Here is a 22,490-nt window from a genome sequence, read left to right as displayed (position 1 = left end):
TAACTACTGCTCATTCATAACATGCGCTATTGATTGAAGACAGTTTATAGTCGAAGAGGCTTAAATCCGAAGAGCACATCGGCTTATAGCTAGTCTATGACGTCGAAAGTACCATCATTCTTGCAACTTGATGAATATTAATCAAGGGTCCAGCAAGCAACCTATCTGAAGTTATCTCCTCAGCTAGGAGCTCTATATGTCCATCTCCAGGATTCCTCACTCATCACCCCGCACGGGAAATACATCGACATACTCACCACACATAAACGGCTAGAAGACACAGAACGAGCTCGTTCGAGATGGCAAAATCTACCGACTCCTTACCTTCGGAGATGCGCGCGCTCCAAGTCGTAGAGTTCAACGCGCCGTATGAACTGCGCACGATCCCGGTCCCCAAACCGGGCCCGCACGATCTACTTGTCAAGGTCGCGGTGGCGAGCTATTGCCACACGGATAGTATGGTCAGAGCAGGAGTGTTCAAGTCCGCGCTTCCACAGACGGCGTCTCACGAGGGCTCAGGGACCGTCGTTGCCGTGGGCGATCAAGTTTCGTCGTTTGCGATAGGGGATCGCGTTATGTGTGGTTAGTCTGGTGGGGTCTTTCATATTCTTCATTTGTTATCTGTGTTTTCAGGACACGGATCGTACAATGAGGGCTTCCTTACTCCGGTGGACCTCTGAAGAGGTAAGATAGGCATTACTAACCTTAATCCATGATGCAGGTATACCGCTTCATCCTTGCGGTGAATGCGAGGACTGCACGGGTCCCGTGGAGAGCCACCGGCAGTATTGCGCGCAGATCGGAGGTCATATCGGCGTTACGACGCAGGGCTGCGCTGCAGATTTCGTCATCGCCGATGCGCGGAGCACGACGAAGTTGCCCGACTCTGTCACGTTCATGTCCGCGGCTCCATTGGCATGTGCTGGGCGGACGATATATCGCGCTGTTCTGCAGACGGAGTTGAAATCGGGCCAATGGGTGGCCATTCTTGGTTCGGGCGGCGGCCTAGGACATCTCGGAATCCAATTTGCGCGCGCCAGGGGGCTTCAGATCATAGGGATTGACGCGCGGGACGAGGGTCTGCAACTCTCGAAGGAGTACGGCGCCGACGTCGTCGTGGATGCTCGGGGTGAGAAGGCGGATGTAGTGAAGAGAGTGCGGGATATCACGGGTGGGAAAGGGGTTGATTCTGCCATTGTGTTGGCGGATCATTCCGAGGCGCTCGCTGCTGCTGTCACGAAAATGCATGGCCTCGTCATGCAAGTTGCCCAGCCAGAAAACCTCAGTATACCTTTTGCGGAACTCATCTTTCGCGACATCAGGTTCAAGGGAACTCTAGTTGCTTCACCCAAGGAGAGCGAAGAGATGGTGCGGTGCGTCGCCGGGCACGGCGTCAAAGTCCACACGAATCCTTTCCAGGGCTTGGAGAGCATCGAGGAACTGCTTGGCGTAGTGAAGAGTGGCAAGCTCCGCGGCAAAGCGGTCATCGTGGTTGATCCAGAGCAGATTGAGGCTGAGAAGAGGATCGGGGCTGAGTTCTAAGCCATTAGGTAAGGCCGCGGATGAAGATGGTGGTGATTGTGGGGAAGCGCGCGCATGAATGGCTTCCTGTTAGGATGTTAGTGCGCTTGCGCTAGATCGTCTGAACTACTTACCATAATACTTAATTAAGTATTACTTCCTATGCACCTATGTGGGTATACTGGGCTGAGTTTTGAAGTTTCTATTTTATTGACTTGAAACTCGAGGGTTCATGCAATGGATACCTTTGTCATCCTATGTAGATCTCTGCTCAGGGGCGGATTACCAGTAGTCGAAATTACAAGTATGTAGCTGTTAATAATTCCATCGTCGCTGACCAGGCGAAAAGGAATTCACGATATTGGAAACAAGACCTGTTCTTTCGCGCCATAGTTCTTAAATCTCCTTATGATATGTACTTGAATCAATGATGTATATGACTATGACTGATAATCCTTCAAGCCTCAGTATCAGGGTCTGATCAGGGGAACGTAGCAGATAGATAGATGCCGTGATGGATCAGATCAGGCCAGGCCAGGCCAGATCCGTATATCACAGCGGCATAAGGCCAAGACTTCGGCTGACCTCAGCACGAGTGCCTCTACTAATTCACCTTCTTTATACCGCTCGTGGCTATGATGATCCGGCTCTATTAGGCCGAACAGCGGCGGTTTACCTACCTACATTGTCCTGTTGAAACCGCACTACGCCGACACAAATTAGCAGGACTCCGGTTGCCCCGAATGGAGTGGATCACAAGTTAGTGGTGCGCCAGTTTCCAATCCATTTTCTACGTGCACATGTAGTCTCCTGTTACTTATTTCCTGTTACCAGTCTCCACCAGTATACAAATAACTTCTAAGGCTTGGATTGGTCTGTTAGCGACGTCTAGTCTTGCGCCGCGACTTTTTCTGGCGCGACAAACAGCCTCTCTGACATCATAACTTGTTAACTAGGTACTGTATCTCGAGTCTAGCCTAGTGTCCTGCTCCAGGCAAGCCACGCATACACTGTGTCCCGACTTACGTGCCGGGCTTCAATTGCCGGAATAAGCTGGAGGCAGATTCAAAAGGCCCCTTTGCACTTGAGGAGAGGCTGAAGCCATTCTTAAGTATATACTTACTGCCATTCGCATGTTCCTGTGTTAGGCAGCGCAACGTTGCGTTACATTCAGTGGATCGCTGGCAAAGCTTGTTTCCTCGGCCCTAACGCCAGATCAGGCTACTGAGCAGGATCCTGGATTTGCGGTGTTGTACTTAGTATGAACTCGGGTTCCGAGTAATACTGCAAAATGTTGCGTGGTAGGCCTGATCACTATCTTGAACAATTGTACCCCAGACGTGATTCCAGGTAGTCAAAGAGGTGCCGAGGTTCGATCTACCTGTCACTACTAAACTCGACCTTGACAGCGAGCTGATTGATGGCCAATTCCAGGGGCCACGAGCAGCTGCCTTTAACAACGTAGATATGCCTTACATATGATCTTGGACATGGATCACAGAGTGCAGCCCTGACAATATCACAGTATCACCGGGACTACCCGAATGAAGGTAATGAAGGCGGATATAGGTACCTGTTGTGGGATAGCAAATCCACGACTGCTCACTCCTTACATTTACATGTAGGTAGATGCATTGAGGAAGCCGATCACCGGGGCCCCTAACACTGGGTTAACATTAGCATTCTACCAAGGCATGAATAGATGGCCAGTCACCGTGCAGAATAACAAGCGGAAAGGAAGAGTTGTTATTTTAGGGCCGCACCCTAGGATTTGCCAAGGCCCAAAGCGATCTGCAAACTGGGTCAACCAACACAGAAGACCCGACTTAGCGAGCTATCACTGTGTAAGTCCGGCGTAAGTCTGGTAAGGACTATGGCACTCACTCAACTCAAAGCCTTCCTGATATGGCTATGCTAGCTATCCTAGCTTCACACAGCCTGACGGTTCATGGGGCATGGGTCTATCATCATTCCCTTTGTCTTGGCCTTCTACTCAAAACACCAAAGTAACTAAAATTGGAAATATCCAGCTTGCTCTCCGTCATGGTTCCACAAGTTAGGCAGTGCTAGACCCGGCATCAACTCAGTTGAGCTATCAAGATGATTATGTATAAGAAGGCGAGAGCGAGGTGTTTAGAGTAAGAACTCACACCTAATCTAGCTTACTCTCAACGTAGTCTATCAATATACCCTTCAAGATGAGATCAGCTCTGCTTTACGGCCTTCTGGGCGCCTCTATTTTGGCCGATGCCCACCCGTCCCCCAAGTACAAGCACCATAAAGGCGTCCAGCGCAGAACTGTGGATGTGAACTCTATGAGAGTCAAGACCACCTCTCAATATGTCAACCACAAGTCTGCCAAGGCTGATCAGTCGTTAAAACTCTTGAAACGTTCGACTTACGTTGAGACCGCCACCGAACTTGTCAAGAAGGTTGCTCCTAACGCTGAATTTCGAGTCGCGAAGGACCACTATGTTGGAACCAACGGTGTTGCCCATGTCTATTTCCGCCAGACAGTCAACGGTCTCGATGTCGGTAATGCTAACTTCAACGTTAACGTAAGTACTCATCTAAGAACTTACACCGCAGTATCCTCGCTAATACAAGTTAGATCGGACCCGATGGCAGCATTCTCTCTTACGGACACTCGTTTTACAATGGCGAGCTCCCCAAGGAGAACCCTATCCACAAGCGAGAGTTTACTAGCCCTATCGCGGCTCTCGAAGGAGCTATGAAGGTCCTTGGTCTACCCATGACCAAGAATAAGATAACCATTGAGGCTCTAGATGATCTTGAGTCGTTCGTCCTCAAGGGCACCTCTGGTGCTGTCAGCGACCCCACTGCCCGCTTAACCTACCTAGTGAAGCCAGATGGAAAGCTTGCTTTGACATGGAAGGTGGAGACGAACCTCCGTACTTCCTGGTTACACTCCTATATGGATGCGTCCAATGGCTCAGAGATTCACGGCTTGATCGACTGGGTTTGGTCCGCCACCTATAAAGTTTTGTAAGTCACTTTAGGGCCCGAACTTTACAACTATGAAATGTCGAAATACTAACATGAAAACAAGCCCCTGGGATGTAGATGACCCTCAGAGCGGAAAGCGCCAAGTCCTCACCGACCCTTGGGAGTTGGCGGCTTCCGAGTTCACTTGGCAATCCGACGGAGAGCAGAATTACACCGTCACCCAGGGCAACAACGGAATGGCCTACCAGGACTGGTCTGGTGAAACCACCGACCTGTACCAGCCCAACAGCTCGGATCTTGAGTTTGAGTACGACCTCAGGCTGAATGAGAGCGACCCCAATGCCTATAGGGACGCTTCTCTCACCCAGCTATGGTACACAGCCAACTACTACCATGATATCCTCTACGACCTAGGTTTCAATGAGGAGGCTGGCAACTTCCAGGCCAACAACAATGGCAAGGGCGGAAAGGACAATGACGCCGTCATCCTCTCTGCTCAAGACACTTATGGCACAGACAACGCTGTACGTATTCTACTTTTCCCTCCCTTATAGTCTTTTGATAAGCGTATCTAATATCTGAATTGTTATAGCTGTTTGTGCCACCTCCTGATGGACAGAACGGTATCATGTTGATGTTGCTATGGACTCAATCCAACCCTCGACGTGACTGCACTTTCGAGAAGGACGTTGTTGTCCACGAGTACACTCACGGTCGTAAGTCTCTCTCTGCACTACCGCAGTACCTACTACTCGCGCTAACGAAGCATCATAGTATCCACCCGGCTGACTGGTGGCCCTGACAACTCGGACTGTCTCTCTGACGGTGAAGCCTCCGGAATGGGAGAAGGTTGGAGTGATTTCTACGCCATTGCCAATGCCCTCAAGGATGAATGGACCCGGGACACTCCTGTGGGCATCGGTGCCTGGGTTTATAACGACCCCAACGGCCTGCGCAGCGTCCCCTACACCTCCGACATGGAGGCGAACCCCAACACCTACGCCACACTGAATGGCCTTAACGAGGAGCATGACATCGGCGAGACCTGGACTACCGTCCTATGGGAGGTGTTCTGGAACCTCGTCGACAAGCACGGCCGCAACACCGGCCCCAAGCCCGTCTTCAACGAGAGCGGTATCCCCGCCGACGGCAACTTCCTCACCCAGAAGATCGTCATGGACGGCATGGCTCTTCAACCCTGCAACCCTACCTTCGTCTCAGCCCGTGACGCCATCCTCGACGCCGACGAGGCCCTCACTGGTGGTGACAACGCCTGCGAGATTTGGACTGCTTTCGCCAAGCGCGGTCTCGGCGAGGGTGCTGTGTACGACGAGACTGACAGGACCGTCAGCTTCGATATTCCTGAAGGAGTGTGCTAGATTTATGATACAGAGAGCGTTTTTCTCAGAAGAGTTGAAAAGACGCTTCTGATCAGACTTGTGACTTTTAATGTATATATATGTGTACAATGATGGGCTGCTCTGCTTAGAGGGCCGGATGTACTTGATTGTATATGAATTAGATACCTGGCTCATGTCAAAATGAATGAAAACTTAGCAAGTTAAAGTTCGAATCTTGTGTGTGATCGTGTAGGTTCTCCGGTTCCATCTAGGAAGTTGAAAGTAGATATCTAGGTATATGAAGTCTGGTTAACTGGCCCTTATTGATTTCTCGTAAACCTAGACTTCGCCGTTCTTATGACTATAACTCGAAAGCGAATCCAGCATTTTAGCTAATGTCAGTAACTTGGTAAATGGAGAACTCAAGTTTTTTTTTATTGTTGTTTTTTTCTTCAAGCGAAAATGGTATTAAATAAACGAAAAGGGACTTATTGTTCAAGGCAAAACGCGCAAGAGAAGATTCGAATCGCTGGGTTGTAGTTAAGTACACAGTAGGCATCAGGGGGCAAAAGACCAAAAAGACAAAAACTATCTAAAGCGAAGGTGGGCCTTACCATTACACCACGGGGTGTATGACAAGCCACGAGTTAGCTACTTCGCTGAAAGGTAGGCCTTGCTATAGAGTTTTATATAGGACGCGTTGGTAGACCTGGTAACTTAGGTGGGCGTATCATGATGTACCCTAGGACGTTCACCTAGACGACCGGGTAGAACACGAAGTAACGACGGCTTCTCCCATAGTAACGTAACCGACCAGATTCAAGCGCATCGTCAATTCTTATGTTGGGCTTGCAAATTCTGTGGCCTAACTACCTTGCTCTTGATATCTGCTCCTGACTCACCATGAATCAACTCTTCAATGCCTGTTTGCGAAATACTCTATAACTTGTGTCTTCGACGTTGATCGAGCGCTATTTGCGTCGTCTACATTATAACCATTCATGGACGTCCTACACACACGTTCGTGCCGTCAAGCGTTCGAGTTCGACACGAGTCACACGGCCATATCGACGCAGAGTTTGTATCAACGTGTCTGCTAGGAAAATAGTCATCGTATATAACGAACGATTTTTTTTCATTTTCTCGGATTCTGCGTTAACATGCCCTCCTCTGGCTCTCTCATTAGTAAGCAACTGGCTCCTATTTTTACCAACTTCTAGTATCTGCATACTTCACTGCCGCGCAAAGCGTGAGCCCCGATGTGTGGAGGTATCATCACTGCAGCCAAGATGCATCGAAAACGAAATGATACAGCAATCATTGCGATGGAGTAACATAAGGGGTGTTCTAGATAAATATTAAAAGGAGGAGTAAGTGAGGTTAAAGCACTAAGGGGGAAAAGGAGAACGACAGCTTGATAGAAAACGAGCATCGCATGTCAATTTGTGCAATCGTCGCAAACATGGTACCTACATAGAGTACGCATAACGCCCAGCAGAACATTGATTATCAAACCAACCAGAAAATGAGGTCGTTGAGATGCTGCAGAAATAGTTGCTGCCCCAGGAGATAAGGGGTTGAGGCATTGACCTATTAAAGACCGAGCGCTTTTCGGCGACCTCGCCTATTATTTCTGTACTTGACCGCATTGATATGAATTTGCCTCTGCATGGGTTCTGCTGTAGGGAATCTTCCAGCAGCTGCAGGTTGGCAAATCATCCTATCTACCTTGCGCAGCAATATCTCTAGCATCCCAAGTTTTCCTATTAACCAAGGCGTCGAAGGGTCTATGCGTCAATCATCGGCGCAGTAGCCTTTTCAGATCACGTCCACTTCGCATTTGCCGCGATCTCGCTTCTGGGTTAATCTATTGCGGAGATCGAGGTCAACCGAACTTTGGAGCTTTCGAAGCAGTTGGTGTGTAACATCAGCTGTCAGATTGTACCAATGAGATTCGGGCTGCGCTGTCGGGGTCGATAGTGACGGGCTGCACCCCTAACTGATTCAGAGATCTTAGGATTTCCCGTGTTATGAAGAGAGAGAAAAATAGTAATATCTTGTTGCATGACCGAGGTTGTTGTACCACTATCCAGACTTGCTGTGAATTGGCGGTTTTGGCACTCGATACGTGTTACTCATACCGGACACAGAGCCTGTCTGTACATTGGTCCATACTTGCTAGAGCTTCACTATGTTACTTACAAAGATACTTCTACTCACCCAAGTATGGTGCGTAGATGCAATTTGACAGGATTAATAGGCCAGCTTGCTTTGGAAAGACAAAAAAGGGACAAGAATCTCATCAGCTTGCGAAGACAGAGGTGCTAAAGCCAAAGAAAATAGTCGTCTGGCTAGCACATTCATAGCTATTACATAACCTTGTCTTGTCTGTATCTTGTGTATGGGAGGGCAAGTAAGAGTCTGGAGTAGGATGGGAGCAAACTAGGAGGCTAGCATGTGGCCCTCCGGCTTGGGACACTGGTTAGACTCTCTAAGAGCCGCTGTACTCATATCCAACGAAGGGTTCTGCTATGTGGGAGGCAGTAAGTGTAGTTACTTCTCTTGTAGGTACAGACGTTGTGGTCTACGAAGATACTTGAGACACCCTTACTGGACTAAATAACTGAAACCGGGAGACGGAGTGCTGGTACCAGTATGATTCGACTTTTTGACGCAAAGTTTCATTGCGAACGCTTCAGGTTGAGCATCTTAATTAAGCAAGCTTGACATCAGACAGGACACCAATTGGCGTGTGCACGCCTATGACATAGGGTATACCTACTGTATGATACCTATGAGATTGCCAATTGGGCTAGTATAAGTACTTTGGGAGTTCCGAACATGTGTCTGTGGTATTAATACTGGGGTTAATTAGGCCAGTTGAAACAAAACGCGTATCGTGTTTTCATAGACGAGGCAGATTCTTATAGTCGTGTCATCAGCCGTCTGCAACGCGACTGGAAGAACTAGAAAGCACTATGAGTGAGTCCCACTGCGAGCGGAATGTAAGAGCACCTCAGTATGGAGATAATCTATAAGTACGATAGAGCGGGCTGATCTATCAGGACTACTGGACCAAGTCAAGTGTTCCGGTCATTGTTTTTTCTGGCACAAGCAGAGAGTGGCGACATCACATGGCTGAGGTGGTATTTGCATGCGATTGCAAGCATGCAATGTAACGATCCGAGCACATCAATTAGCCGCCAACGTAACTACTGGTTGACCAGGTACACTCTCCGCGGCGAAGCCTTGCCTGCGCACGTGTAGATGATTGCGTTCGATAAGACCCTGGAGAATGCAGTGAGATCGTGGTTGTAGCGGAGGATTTGTTTTACCGTTGCTGATATGATTTGTGGACGGTGAACGGTGAACTTGTGCATGATAGAGGGATTTGCAGCAGGTTCGTGATCTTGAACAGTCATCGGATCGGGGTTTGATCCAAAGGAAGACTCGAGTGAAGACATGCGTTATTCATATTAATAATGGGGACCGGGCGTTGATGCTGAATTGCAATCTACCGCATCCAGACATGACTCTGCACAACCTACGGCATCAATGTGCTTGGCATTTTGAGCTTGGTTGCAGGCCGGCCAAATGAGATTGCAGGTGTTGTCATAGCGGGCGTGGTCAACCCGACAGTGTGGCAGTGGCGTCTTGTCGTCGTCTTGGGACGTTGCCAACCTCTACTTAGGTAAATATCTAGATAGGTGCCGACTAAGATAGCAACTAGCTGCAGGAACCTCTCTATTATTGCACTGTATTGGTGAAGATCTCTACCTGAAAAAGTCATCGGCTGTGACGTTTCGAAGAGATCAAGTGTTAAGCAGATACTCAAGTATGTTGACGGCGAGAGATGGCTGAGTAATATGGACGGGGTATTAATAGTATACCTAGGTAACTGCTTAACTCCTGTGCATGTACATATTTACTTACCCTTACCATCGGATCCGGACCGGCTGTCTGGCCCTTACGCTAATGCCGTTCGTATGCCATACAAATACTTATCTATAACCATTATGTACCTGTATTGGGAGTACTGCGTACAGCGGCGCAGCAAGAGGAGCCACATAGGAGCTACTATACACATATTTGTAGACAGACCAAGGCACAGAGATGAGACATGGCCATTATTAATTACTTTTGGTACGGAGTATTGGAGATTTTGTATGTTCCGCTGCAAGATTTTCACTGGGATACAGGTATCACTTACATTAGCATGTACCATCATGCTGTGTCTGTAGCCCAGCATGACGTAAGTGGTTAGGAACTGTATCGCTTCCCTGGTACGGTAGCTTTCTCCTTTCACCTTTGTCATCAACGTCCCTTCGCTTGACATCATTGTGGCTATTCTGCGACATGTCTACGACATGCTGATCGTAGGGAAGTGCGTTGAATTACATCTCAACAAGTGCTGTGTTGCTTCAAGTTGCTTGACACCTCTCTGTAAGTACTGTACCTCTGTACCTCCTTGACATGTACCTACATTCATAGTTGTATGTAGGCAGGACCTGGGGGCCGGGCATCTGATCAGGTGCAGTGCTAGTTCTATGCTAGCGTCTAGTGGTGCATATCGCCTAATGCAGGAGGGTGACAGAGTCGAACATGACCACGGAAGTGGTAGAACGAGAGCTGCGCGCAATACTTACATAGGTGCTTTGGGCCTTGGCTCTTGGAGCAACGGTTGCTAAATAGGCATGTTTGTACATGTTGATTCCGCCTGTAAGGTATTTTAAACATCATATTGGTCAAGCACCTATGCTGTGTAGCTGTATTGATGATTTGCATATGTTCGTAATTATACGAAAAGTACTTACTAAGTAGGTACCGATTACTGGTGGTTGGTCCAACATCAGCTACCTACATATGTATGTAGGTAGGGCGCGTGGACCCAAGTACATGTGATGGAGATACATACTTAAGTACTTTTAAGTATGTACCAGATACCTTGATCTCTACTAAGTATATAGGTATGTACTTACGTTATGTAGGTAGGAAGCGTTGATGACTACATATCAAGGTATTACGTAGTAGAGATAGGCTTTCTTGTCGAGTAGCTAATAAGCTTAGGTATATATAGAAATTTCCCACGTCATCATGTAGCAAATGTAACCCCCCATTGCTGCTGTTCAAGAACGAACGTCTAATCAGTATGAGTGAGATAGGTATTGGGATCATGATGTTGTGTAAAAGGAGCATTCCTTCATGTTGGTGTCGCTTGTGCATTGATAGCGTACATACTTCGTACCTACCTACCTATATGTACTATGTATGTAAGTAGGTATGTACACTGCCTTACAAGGTATAGCACTTTGCACTGGATTGGTCTACCTAGCGCATCGAGATAGTGCAGTGCATCTGCAGCTACAAGGACGGATACAGGGCTTATAGGGCGCTATATGTCTACTATATCTGCTATATCTACGCTATGAGTACTGTGGAAGTGTGCGAGATACAGTAAACCCTGTCCGTCTGCGCGAGGGTGGACTTGGTACTAACTCTTTCCAGACACTTTCCCTCCCTGTTCTGCCCCCCCCCTGCTCCCATGCACTCTCACTCTACCGCTCTTGCCCAATCAGCATCGTCTCTCCCTGGTCTGCCCTCGGCGCTGGCCGGCCCTCCCCAGCCAAGTTGCGTTCCCACCTGCGTTCCCAGCCATCGCCTTTGCAGCGCTGCAGCGCGAGTTCTGCAGCAGCGGCCAGAGCGACCACCCCCAAATCGGTCCTGCCTCCCCAAATAGGTCAGACCAACATGCCTCGCCGCCAAGCGAAGCGAATGCGTGATACCGCTACCATCACAGTCCTCTCGTTACCTTGTCTCCTCGTCTCCTCGTCTTCCTTGCCCAGGTACCTATCACTATCACAGTGGTAGATGTGGTGGATTAGTAGCGTCCCCAATTCCGCCGTCCCAGATTCCCAGATTCCCAGCCCCGGCAGACCAGACCTTCATTTCCCACCGTCAACAACCACAACCACGGTTTCATACTCTTTGTGCACCTGATGCACACATGATGCGATAGGACCGAGTCGCACAAACAGCTAGGGATTGCGAGAGATTGCGAGAGATTGCCAAAGATTGCCAGAAATTGCCTCTGTTCACAGGCCTTACGAACGGGGGTATGCCGAGCCTTCACCGTGACGTTGGAGCAGTGCGCGCATGGTTCTAGAGCTTCTGTACATCTAGTCTTTCATTCGCGATAGCCACCGTTTCCGAGCTTCCGCAGCGCACCTGGCAAAACTACCAACAATTTCGATCAAAAATTCCCCGGCTTCTTGATCGCACATAGGGATCCTCTCGCGCCTTTCAATGTATCATTCAGCAATCCATATTTTTAGCAGGCTTCGTTCTGCCGCTCTGTAGAATATGGAGGTCAATCCGCCCGGATTGCACCCGTCCTTGCCCATACGATCGAATTTGAGCCTTCGCGAGAGCCCAAAGAAACTTGTAGTGACGAGGGATCAGAGATCGCAAAACGTGCTAGGCGAGGACGTGGGAATCAACCGATCACCCCCACATGGCAGAATCGCCAATAAGCCGCGAGCTGGAGTGCACACCTCTCCTGTCGCGAGTGCTAGGCCCTTGCTTCCGCTGGGAGAGCGTAGGTTGGGAGAGCAGGGAGGCGGCAAGGTTAAGAAGAGCTTGGAAAGCGAGAAATGGAGCCCCTCAGTTGATGGAATTGCAGTTGGTCGAGAGGGAAGGCATTTTACAGTCGCCAATGTGGACAACAACGGTCAAATATTCTTGAGGTGCGTGGTAATAGGCTAACCCACTGGGCGCGCGATTTGGTTGCGTGTTTAAAGAGTCTGGGTCGGTACAGGCAACGAAATTTGTGCTAATTTCACCATGTAGGCCTGCTATTCGCCCTGACAATCATAGATATCCCCAACCGCCCGTCACATATCCAATCACTCCACCAAGTACAGCGGGGTTAGAAACCTTTACTCCTCTGAACGCGCAATATGCTGGAGTTGGTGATTTACGCAGCAGTCAATGGACCCCAACGCCTATGACAGGCTCACCTTCGCCGAATGGAATACCAAAGACTGCCTATTTTGATTTTGGAACTTCTACCACTCGACATCGTCGGGCTGTATCTGACTCAACTGCCCATGATGTGACTCCCGGATCAGAAGCAACTGGTGCAGGCGTTTTCAAGGTTGTGATATCGAAGCCACAGAACGAGGCCAAGTCGAAGACCGCTGAGGATTTGGACCCAGGAACCGGGCCTTTTTTGCAAGTTTCAATTCCATCGTGGAAGTTGGGCACCCCAAGGTTTACACTAAGAGGTACACCACTTATACGAGGCTCTTCGTATGCCCCTACCGAGGAGATGAGATCAAGCCATATCTCTTTCCCCAGACCGTCGCCTAGAGAGAGAATGAATAACATATCCAAACCAGACACAGTTAACAGTTTGCAAATGACAAGTCCTCTTCCATCTCAATCTCGGTACGCTTCACCTGCCTGGCTTGCCCTACCCGGTGACAGCCCACCCTCCCCAACAATTAAGACAACGCGCCCTGTTTTTATGCCTGCAAACTCAGTTATCGAGCCGTCCATGTTTGATGCTCTCACTTTCGAGCCCGGGTGTGATGATCGTTTGATTGTGCGCTATGCACAAACCAGCAAGACTGTCACAGCCGCTACTCCACCTCGACTTGTTGCCGAAATCACGTCACCTAGCTTCCTTGACTACGACCTCATTTCCGATTTTTTTCTAACCTTCCGCTCATTCATTGACACCACACAGCTTCTCCGCCTACTAGTCGCTCGGCTTCGATGGGCTCTATCCCAGAATGACGAGTCGGGGATGATTGTGAAAGTGAGAACTTTCGTGGCGATACGCCATTGGATTCTGAATTACTTCGTGGATGACTTCGTTGTAGACTATCATCTCCGTGTCACGTTTTGTGACCTTCTGAACGACTTCACTGATGACTTGCCTACCTCTCAATCGAAGCGGAAGGTTCCGTTTAAGATCGTGGGCGAGTTGAAGAAATGCTGGAGGCGCGTGTGCGCGCAGTATTGGGATGGGGCCGAATTTGACGTAGACCTCGGGCATGACGTGGCTATTACGCCAGGTGGGATAGCTGGTCACCGCCATCCGAGTCTAACCCCCAGCTTCTGGGACACAGATTCTTCCCAGGCACAGATTGATGAGGTTTCATTGCAAAGCGCGGGTCCCACTCAAGGAACAAAGCAACCAGCTGATGCATCTAATGGTGTTCAAGTCAATTCTTTATCCCGCGGCGACGCACGGCCTAGTACGCCTGATGGGGGAGTTAAGCCGCTGACTCGACATCCCGCAACGCCAATGAGTACCGCAAGCCTCGATGTTGTGTCCTGCTCATTCCCAACGAAAACACTACGTCTAGGTGATCCGAATGCGAGCATGTCTATTGGAGCACATCCTGTAGACCCCAGTTCGATCTACACGAGCACGGATCCTATTGCCTCCACGCCTCATGCTGTGACGGGAAAACGCATACGACCACAGACTTCTCATCGGCGGAATAATAGCCTAAGTGATTCGCTGAGGGAACACGGCACCACCGCGGAGAAAGTCTCCTACAAGAATGGCGAACTTCTTCTTACGCTTCCATACGCTGGCAGTCTCGTGCGTGGGAATCTCATGCCTCCTGGTCAGCCCTTTGTTGATCTAAGTAGCGTCTCTAGTAAAGGGGCTAGCCGTCAAACCACTCTTTTCCACCCACAGTCAACCATCTCGGGAAAAAGGAAAGCTTCTGCTTCGGCGATGTCAGGACAAGGTATGCGGAAACTGCTAGGAAGTGTGCGAAGGGCTATCAGCACCAGGGGTCCAGGTATTTCGGAAACTCAAGGTAGCTTTATCGATATTGCACCTATCGGTCCCAGGGGGGCAACAACGAACAGACTTCCTGGTACTGCTGTTGTGCCACAACCGCAACGTTCGACCGCGAACGGTATTCAACAACCTCAACGGATCGACATTTTAGGAGCTCAAATCGCGGAAGATTTCAATCAAGCTGTTCGTGAAGATGCTGCTGAGACGAAAACTGCAAGTACGTCAACTAGAAATCGTGCTGGAGACGTTCAATACAGTGTCGCTCACTTGGATTCTTCGTTGGAGCTTCGGCCACGGAGCGATGCCGCTATCACCACAGGTAGTCAGTCGATCGTTATTGTCGATGGCACTGTACCTCCTGAGTGCCTAGTCATGACTGGGGCTTTGCCTCCATTGAATCCATCGGTCGAAACATTTGCAGATAGCATGATACATATACATGGCAGAAACCCGACACCACCAATGACTCCACCTAGTGATAGCATGCGTGGGAACACTCCTAGGAGATCATCATATATTCTCGGCCAACACGTCTATGAGGCCTCTTTGAGCGTAGATCCTTTACCAGTAGTCGATAAGAGCAAAGTCGGTGGCATGAATGACAATGTGATGCCTGCTTGCAATATTGATCACCAGGTCCAGTTTCCTGCCAGCGTCATTGACCAGCAGTCTAACAAGCCGCCACCGGCTTATCTCAATCGACATAGGAGGCAACAGTCTAGTCGCAGTCATCGATCACGAGGCTCTTTATCACAGCGACATTGGACGTCAATCCACAGCGGAAGATCGAGAGCGAAAAGCTTCGATGCGACAACATATTCGGAAGGCTCAATGAAATCCGAAGTTATGCCTCCGCCCTTGAGGATGCTTCGACGCAAACCGGGAGGGGACTTAAGGGGCGCGGCAAATACTGCTCAGCTTGATTTTGTACCTCTTCGTAGATCGCACTCTTTCGGTTCTCTGACAGTTTATTCTGAATCTCTGAGAAGTTCCTACATTCAAAGTCCTGCCGGAAACTCTGAGGGGTTAGCCGATCCAGTCAGCGACGACTACTCTCAAAATCGCGGTGAAATTTTCTCCTTAGGAGCTATGGCCGACAAAGCCTCGAAACGGCCATTATCTCTTTTTAGCACTCATTCATCGAAGCCAATCATGCGGCCATCGTTTGAGGCTGAAGCCCAGAAATTAGCACAAATCCCGGATGACGTGGATGATGATGGGGGCGTTGAATCGGCATTGCTCAAATTGGAAGGAAAGTACGAAAGGAAGACAGTTAAGCTTTCTATCGACCCACTGAACATTCCAAGCAAAGACCTCCAGGCCCTAAGCGCTGGATCCCCGCTATCAGCGGGTATTGACCAAGTTAGAGGCGAGAAGAAAAAGCATCGCCATCTACATATTGCGGAAGAAGAGGTACCAGACATATCACCAATCGGCGACGAACCCGCTACTGACAACTTTGTGGAAAATCACATACCGCGCCATTCGGTGATCAGCTCCTTCTTGTCAGAGGACTCGCTAGAAACTTATAATTCAATACCACTGCTTGACAGGGGATTAACGGACGAAGGCCGCAGTAGGACAGACACTCTGGAATGGACAAATCAATCCATACTTGAGGGTCCCGACACCCCAGTAGACGAATCAGAGGCTACGCTATCATTGTCCCCTGCGCAACACTCGTTCGAGTTCATCAACAGAACCCAAAGTATAGAGAGGGCCACGGAGCATGCTCCGATAGGCAATCCTAGTGAGGATCGTTCGTTTCTGGATATGGAGAGTGACAACGACTCGGAACTATCTTCTGAGCTCTCTGTCGAATTGATTGACGAGAGCAATTATATGCCTCGGCCGCTCTCGCCGAATCAGATTGGCGGACAACATGTAATAACACACATACGCCAGACCTCGGGAACCAACTCATATCCAGATGACGAGAGATCTTCAATCAAATTAACCCTAGTGCAAGCCCTTCAAATGTCGCCAGAGACAGAGCGTACACCGCAAATTCGGGAACATCAAATCTGGTCCCAGAAACCGCTGCCCCCGACACCTGATACGACCCCTACGGCTGCGATGTACTACCAAGCTCTGGTTTCCCCATCTGCGTCACTCGATTCTCATCGAGCTCCTAGCAACTCGGCTAAATCGTTAGAACCAATTGAGAAGCCGCCTTTACATCTCCCCTTCATTCTCGCCTTTGACTCTGAAATTCTTGCGCAGCAGTTCACCTTGATTGAAAAAGACGCGCTCAATGAAGTCGGGTGGAAGGAGCTCATTGAGATGAAATGGAAAGACTCACGCAATGACCCACGATCCTGGGTCGATTTCCTCCGCAATACCGATGCATGCGGCGTAGAGGTCGTTATTGCGCGATTCAACATCATGGTAAAGTGGGCTATCTCCGAGATTGTGATGACAGAAGTGTTGGAGGAACGAGCTCGATGCATTATTAAGCTTCTTCATATTGCTGCTCATTGCAGGAAATATCGTAATTTCGCAACTATGAGTCAGATCACAATTGCCCTCACGTCCAACGAGGTTGCACGACTGTCGAAAACATGGAGCATGGTTCCCTTGACAGACATGGAAACTATGCGCGAGCTCGAAACACTCATCTTGCCAACCAAGAACTTCTACAACCTTCGGGCAGAAATGGAAGGCGGTGGCAATGCAGCCGATACTGGTTGTATCCCTTTCATCGGCATTTATACTCATGACCTACTGTTCAACTCTCAGCGACCATCCGAAATTGCCAGTTCACCAACTACCCCGCCACTTGTCAACTTTGAACGGTGCCGAATTGCTGCATCGATTGTCAAGACCTTACTTCGATTGCTAGAAGCAAGCACGTACTATCAGTTCCAGCCTATCGAGGGTATAACTGAACGCTGCCTTTGGATGGGCGCATTGACCGACGAGGAGATCCGAAAAAGATCTGATAGTTTGGAGTAACAAACGCTAGTCACGACAGTTATTGTAAACAGCGAGAAATTACAACAGGAACAATGCCGAGATTACACACAGGTTCGAATTGTATAACATGCATGTACTCATGGTCTGGTCTCTTCACATTCGCGCGCTATATTCATCATATCACCACCACCATTTCATTGTAGACGGCGTCTCGCTCAGGCAGAGGATATTCGGCTGCTTCATACAGCAGAATTGTTCATGATAATTTTGATACCCCATGATACCACGAGAAACATGCCAGAGAAAACTTTCCTTTTTTGTTGTTGTCCCGCCAGGCGTTTAGGGTCCCGAGGTTTTCGGAGCGAAGCCCCTTTACTTTGCGTCCGTTCTTTCGCCCCTATCTTACTTGTCTATTAATACGCGCGTCCAGGGCATCCGGTGGCCATTATCGAGGTCTCGGTAGAGCGAGGAGCGAGATGCTACTCATTTATTATGTCTAGTGTTGCATGGCCGAGTTCCTTCTTTTGAACTTGATACTACGAACATTGCATTGGAAGAGGAGTTGGGAGCATAAAGCTGGACGAATACTCCAGATATACAGAAACACTAGGCCTATTTGAACTTCGTCGCAAAGAAGTCATGGGTTAGTCTTGTATTTAGGTGCAATGACGAAATATTCACATGTCTACCTGTCCGTCTACCACTATTTCCGAAACACATTACAAAGGATATGCATACTTTTAAGCGACTATATCGGTTCGGTTCAGTCCCGGTATCTGATGGATTACATTACTTAGTGCACAGTAGATCGGAACCTAGGTAGCTTAGCCCCTCAGCTAGGTAAAGCAGTAGATTTTGTTTATCCGCGCACCAATCGCTTAGAACGGCCCCAGAAGCAGTGTGTATTTGGAATCAGCAAATCAGTTCACAGTATACTTGTAGTGCAATGTAGTGTTCATATAGGCAGATCAAAAAGTCATAGAAAGACGAGTATTCCGATCAAAGTATGGTTTGAAGAGATTCCCAACTCGAAGCCACGAGTAGTACTTATGTAATGGACTGTGTTGTGTTGTTGATTTACACCCTCTTTCTCGTCTCTTCCTTCAAAGAGCAAATAGGTCCCCCAAACGCACTATGCGTGCGAGGCAGGCCATTGTACTTTCCGTGTTACATAGGTATACCTATATCGCTACAATGTTGGATAATAGTTGAAGAAGGTGAACGAACATGGGTATAGTTGATGGTGTGTGCTAACCGAAGGTGTACGCATATACATCCCAAGTAGTATGTATACACGACAGACGTCTCCTTGTCCTTTTTTATGCACGCCGCAAGCAAAGCTGGCGATCTCGCTTAGCTGGGTCCCCGCCCATCTGACGGGTAACGAATGGAAACCAGCCAGGATGTAAGTATGCACTGCCGAGCAGCTCATCCTCAACCGTATTCGGTAAGTGTGTCGCACACGCACGCAGGGAGGTGAGGAAGGGATGGGATTCGAGAAGGTCTCTATGGGCATTGGCATTGACGTTTCGCTCTAACCGAGCGATTACGATTGATGCAATCCCGCCTGCGCTAAAACATCCTCCGAAGGTCTGTTTTTCGCTAAACAGGCGATTGGCCGATAGGGATGGATGGAGTCGACAACCCGTCAGGTTCGAACGAATGCTCGCTACACGCCTGCTGCATCATTAGGACGTGTCTGCGTGTTTAGGGGTAAGTATTTGGGGGTAGCAACCTGACTTTGTCTCGTGACGCTATCGTAACCGACCACATCTCCGAGGCCCTCTTAGTCACGATGCCCGACGAGCCTTGCAATCAGATCATGTCAACTTGTCCTGCGTATACTGGTTGTATAACGTGTGATCCCTGTCGAACAAGCATACTAAGCATTTACTACTTATACATGGCATATTGTGTCTCGCAGTGTTGCGGCGGTACTCATATTGAAGCATCACCTCCAGCTGTCAATGTTAAGATGACATACAGATGTCATGTATCTCTCTGCCTGTCGCAGGTAGGGATAAGCCATGTTCCAATACCCAATACGCTATGCGGCTTAACGAGCTCTTTGTCTCCCTTGGAGGGAGGAGTTCTAGCAAAAGTGTGGATCTCAACCCCAACCTCGTTACCTCCCTCTTCGAATTACCTACTAAGTAAGTAAGCGTACTAAGTAGATAGCGTACCCGGATCTTGGTTTGCCGAGCTTGGTCCTCGCTTGCCACCGAGCGAAGCGAAGGGAAGTAGGTACAGTATGCAACGTAAGCTGATCTGTTTCACGCTCGCAATACAGAATACTTATACATGTACATACTACAGTACTACTACGTACAGAGTCCTGTTGAGCAAGCTCGGTTAGAGATTCCGTCGCTTATTTAGAGCCATCTCGCGCTGCTTTTCGTTGGAGCCATCTCGTCGGGCTATGTTGTATTAATCTACCTGGTGGTGGTTGTGTGATGGCTAACTAAAAGCCTGCCATACAAAACACTAATATCGCATATCTATCAACCATCAATAACCATCCGACAACATCTCGATTGTGTGGCACAGGTTTTCGCCTGCAGCCATATGGAGTCAAGATGGGTATCACCTTACCACAGTCTATTCAGCCTCAAGAATGGTCGGCAACCATCTGGGCCCTGGTTCTCACCTCAGCCGTTGCCTTTCTAATTCAGGTTTTTCGGCGGCCCTCTTTCCCCCAAAATGCGCCGAGATTATACAAAAAAGGAGACTGGCCTATCGTGGGAGCGCTGGATTTCTACTACGGTCGCCGTTCCGACTTTATGAAGGAGGCATTGCGGGACTCGAAGACGGGCAACTTTAGCTTCTACATTGGCAAGAAGCAGTTGGTTGGTGTATCAGGTACCGAGGGTAGGAAACTATTTTTCGAAAGTAAAGACCTTAACTTTCCTGAAGCGTACGTCATCCCCCTTTTCGTACGTTAGATCCTCCATCGTGTCAAGCGATGGGTAGCTGGGCTATCTCCATGATGAGTGCTAACACGCGCCCAAATTCCAGCTTTGCGGAGCTTTTAACTGGACAGCCGCAAGCACCCGATAAAAACCATGACAATTTTGCGCAAGAATTCTCAAAAGCTCTCGTCCCTCTGATGAAGAAGGAGAACTTCATCAAGAACCTCGATCTCTTGACTGGCGACACGCGCGCCGCATGTGAGGCGCTAGCAGCCGCTGAGCCGTCCAAGGCCGATCCGGACTGGCGAGTGACCGACCCCTTCGAGAGCTTATACGAGATCGTGTACCAGCTCACGATGAGGACCGTCGGCGCCAACGACATTGCCGAAGACCCGAAATTGCTGAAGCACACGCTCTCCATCTTTGACTGGTTCGAGAAAGCCGACTCATTCGCCAAGGTCATCTTCCCCTGGTTGCCCACGCTCAATCATTACATGCGAATGTACTACGGCGCGAAGCTCGCCTTTGTCTTCCGCGACCTCATCGAGAAGAGGAAGAAGACAGGCGTAAAGGGCAATGATGCCTTGCAGTTTCTCATCGACCGTGGCCTAACTCTTACGAGTATCGTCGGGGTGCGTATCTATCACCTACCCCCCCTAGACTTGCTGCCATCGTGGTCGGCGGCCTCGCTCATAAAATGACGGGGAAACTATTGTGGTGAAACGCAAAGCTGACGAATCGTCCAGTTCGAGATTGGCGCCCTGTTTGCTGGCCAGCTAAACAGTGGTATCAACGCTGGATACCTGCAGGTGTACTTGACACAGAACCCAGAATGGATGGCGAGATTGCGCGAGGAAGTCGACGGCGTCGTAGCGAAGCACCGCACAAGCCCGTCGCAGTCGCGCGCCGACGTCCTCTGCGCGCTCACGATCGAGGAGTGGGAGGGCGAATTCCCGCTCATCGACCTGGCGTTGCGCGAGACGATCCGCTTCTGTCTGCCCGGCGCTACATTCCGAAAGAACATGTCCGGCCACGACATCCCTATTGGAGAGTCGGGAGAAGTTATCCCAAACGGTGCCTTCGCGATCTTCCTTCTCGAAGACAGTTTGTTTGGCGACTGGTATACTGAAAAGATGAAGTGGAACCCCTCACGGTATTTCGAAGAGAACGCCGAGGACAAGAAGGCTCCCCATGCGTACGTCGGCTGGGGTTCAGGACGTCACCCCTGTCGTAAGTAATCAGCCACCATCTCTTTCCCCTCCTGTCTTTTGATCCCTGGCGCCACCCAAATTGACCGCTATGTCGATAAAAACCCCCTCTTTTACAGAGATATTATACATACTGACTTGGATCCCTCTTCAAGTGGGCATGAGGTTCGCGAAGCTAGAAATGGCTATGATCACGGCGTTTTGGGTCGGCATGTTCGACTTCGAGTTCTCTGACAAGGACGGCAACCGGGTCGTCCCGACGCCGTCATCGCTGATTATGAACCGCAATCGGCATTCAGCCAAGAAGCCTGACCAGAATATGTACTTGCGCTACAAGCCGAGGGAAGCCTAGGATTGTGCTTTTTGGTTGTGAGCGAAGAGGACGATGCAAAGAGCGAGAAGGAGTTCAAGACGATAAATTGGGGTGAATTGGATGGTTGACAAACTGATACCTGAGCTAGCAATTGGGACTTGTATATTGGCCCCTGCCTTGCCTCATCTGAGTGGCATTATATATTTAATTCATTTCACTTATCCGCCGACCATATTACTCGGAGTGGGAAGGGGGAGGTATCGAGGTAGGGATATGCTCGCTTGTTGTTGGGTCACATTTCCCACCGCAAAGGTTACATGGCGGACCTGGCTCCTGCTGCTGCGCAACTTGGGCTTATGAGAGCTGCGCAGGAAGCAGGAGAGAAGCATCGTGTGATACTGATCGCCAAAGCAGCCGATACCGATACCGAGCAACGAAGCTTTGAGTGGGTATAGCGTGACATCAACATGACACGAATGTGAGGTGAGATTGTGG

At 49.3% G+C, this 22,490-nt stretch overlaps 5 protein-coding genes across 5 annotated transcripts; 4 read left to right on the top strand and 1 right to left on the bottom strand.

The window, feature by feature from the left end:
- Position 1: 1 nt before the first annotated feature.
- On the top strand, positions 2–1,994 carry F5B22DRAFT_73481 (GroES-like protein). The gene is made up of 2 exons (XM_047980526.1): positions 2–582; positions 722–1,994. Exons 1-2 carry the CDS (start codon positions 300–302, stop codon positions 1,540–1,542), a joined length of 1,104 nt encoding a protein of 367 aa, XP_047832252.1. The 5' UTR covers positions 2–299; the 3' UTR covers positions 1,543–1,994.
- Positions 1,995–3,550: 1,556 nt separating this feature from the next.
- On the top strand, positions 3,551–6,054 carry F5B22DRAFT_73458 (fungalysin metallopeptidase). Its single transcript, XM_047980523.1, has 5 exons — positions 3,551–4,079; positions 4,133–4,527; positions 4,592–5,012; positions 5,081–5,204; positions 5,263–6,054. Exons 1-5 carry the CDS (start codon positions 3,720–3,722, stop codon positions 5,865–5,867), a joined length of 1,905 nt encoding a protein of 634 aa, XP_047832251.1. The 5' UTR covers positions 3,551–3,719; the 3' UTR covers positions 5,868–6,054.
- Positions 6,055–7,002: 948 nt separating this feature from the next.
- On the bottom strand, positions 7,003–7,306 carry F5B22DRAFT_599866 (uncharacterized protein). The gene has a single exon (XM_047974489.1). It carries the CDS (start codon positions 7,258–7,260, stop codon positions 7,045–7,047), a length of 216 nt encoding a protein of 71 aa, XP_047832250.1. The 5' UTR covers positions 7,261–7,306; the 3' UTR covers positions 7,003–7,044.
- Positions 7,307–12,188: 4,882 nt separating this feature from the next.
- Positions 12,189–17,714, top strand: F5B22DRAFT_654057 (uncharacterized protein; the record flags this gene model as incomplete). Its single annotated transcript, XM_047979772.1, has 2 exons — positions 12,189–12,571; positions 12,675–17,714. 2 exons carry the CDS (start codon positions 12,189–12,191, stop codon positions 17,602–17,604), a joined length of 5,313 nt encoding a protein of 1,770 aa, XP_047832249.1. The 3' UTR covers positions 17,605–17,714.
- A 2,133-nt stretch (positions 17,715–19,847) lies between these two features.
- Positions 19,848–22,124, top strand: F5B22DRAFT_73321 (cytochrome P450 6A1). The gene is made up of 4 exons (XM_047980522.1): positions 19,848–20,479; positions 20,581–21,106; positions 21,221–21,704; positions 21,838–22,124. Exons 1-4 carry the CDS (start codon positions 20,142–20,144, stop codon positions 22,032–22,034), a joined length of 1,545 nt encoding a protein of 514 aa, XP_047832248.1. The 5' UTR covers positions 19,848–20,141; the 3' UTR covers positions 22,035–22,124.
- Positions 22,125–22,490: the final 366 nt, after the last annotated feature.

The sequence above is a fragment of the Xylaria bambusicola genome (genome assembly GCF_022495145.1).
Source record: "Xylaria bambusicola strain CBS 139988 unplaced genomic scaffold F5B22scaffold_13, whole genome shotgun sequence".
NCBI classification, from domain to species: domain Eukaryota; kingdom Fungi; phylum Ascomycota; class Sordariomycetes; order Xylariales; family Xylariaceae; genus Xylaria; species Xylaria bambusicola.
Note: the sequence above shows the minus strand (reverse complement) of the source record. Positions and strands in the feature narration are given on the sequence as shown.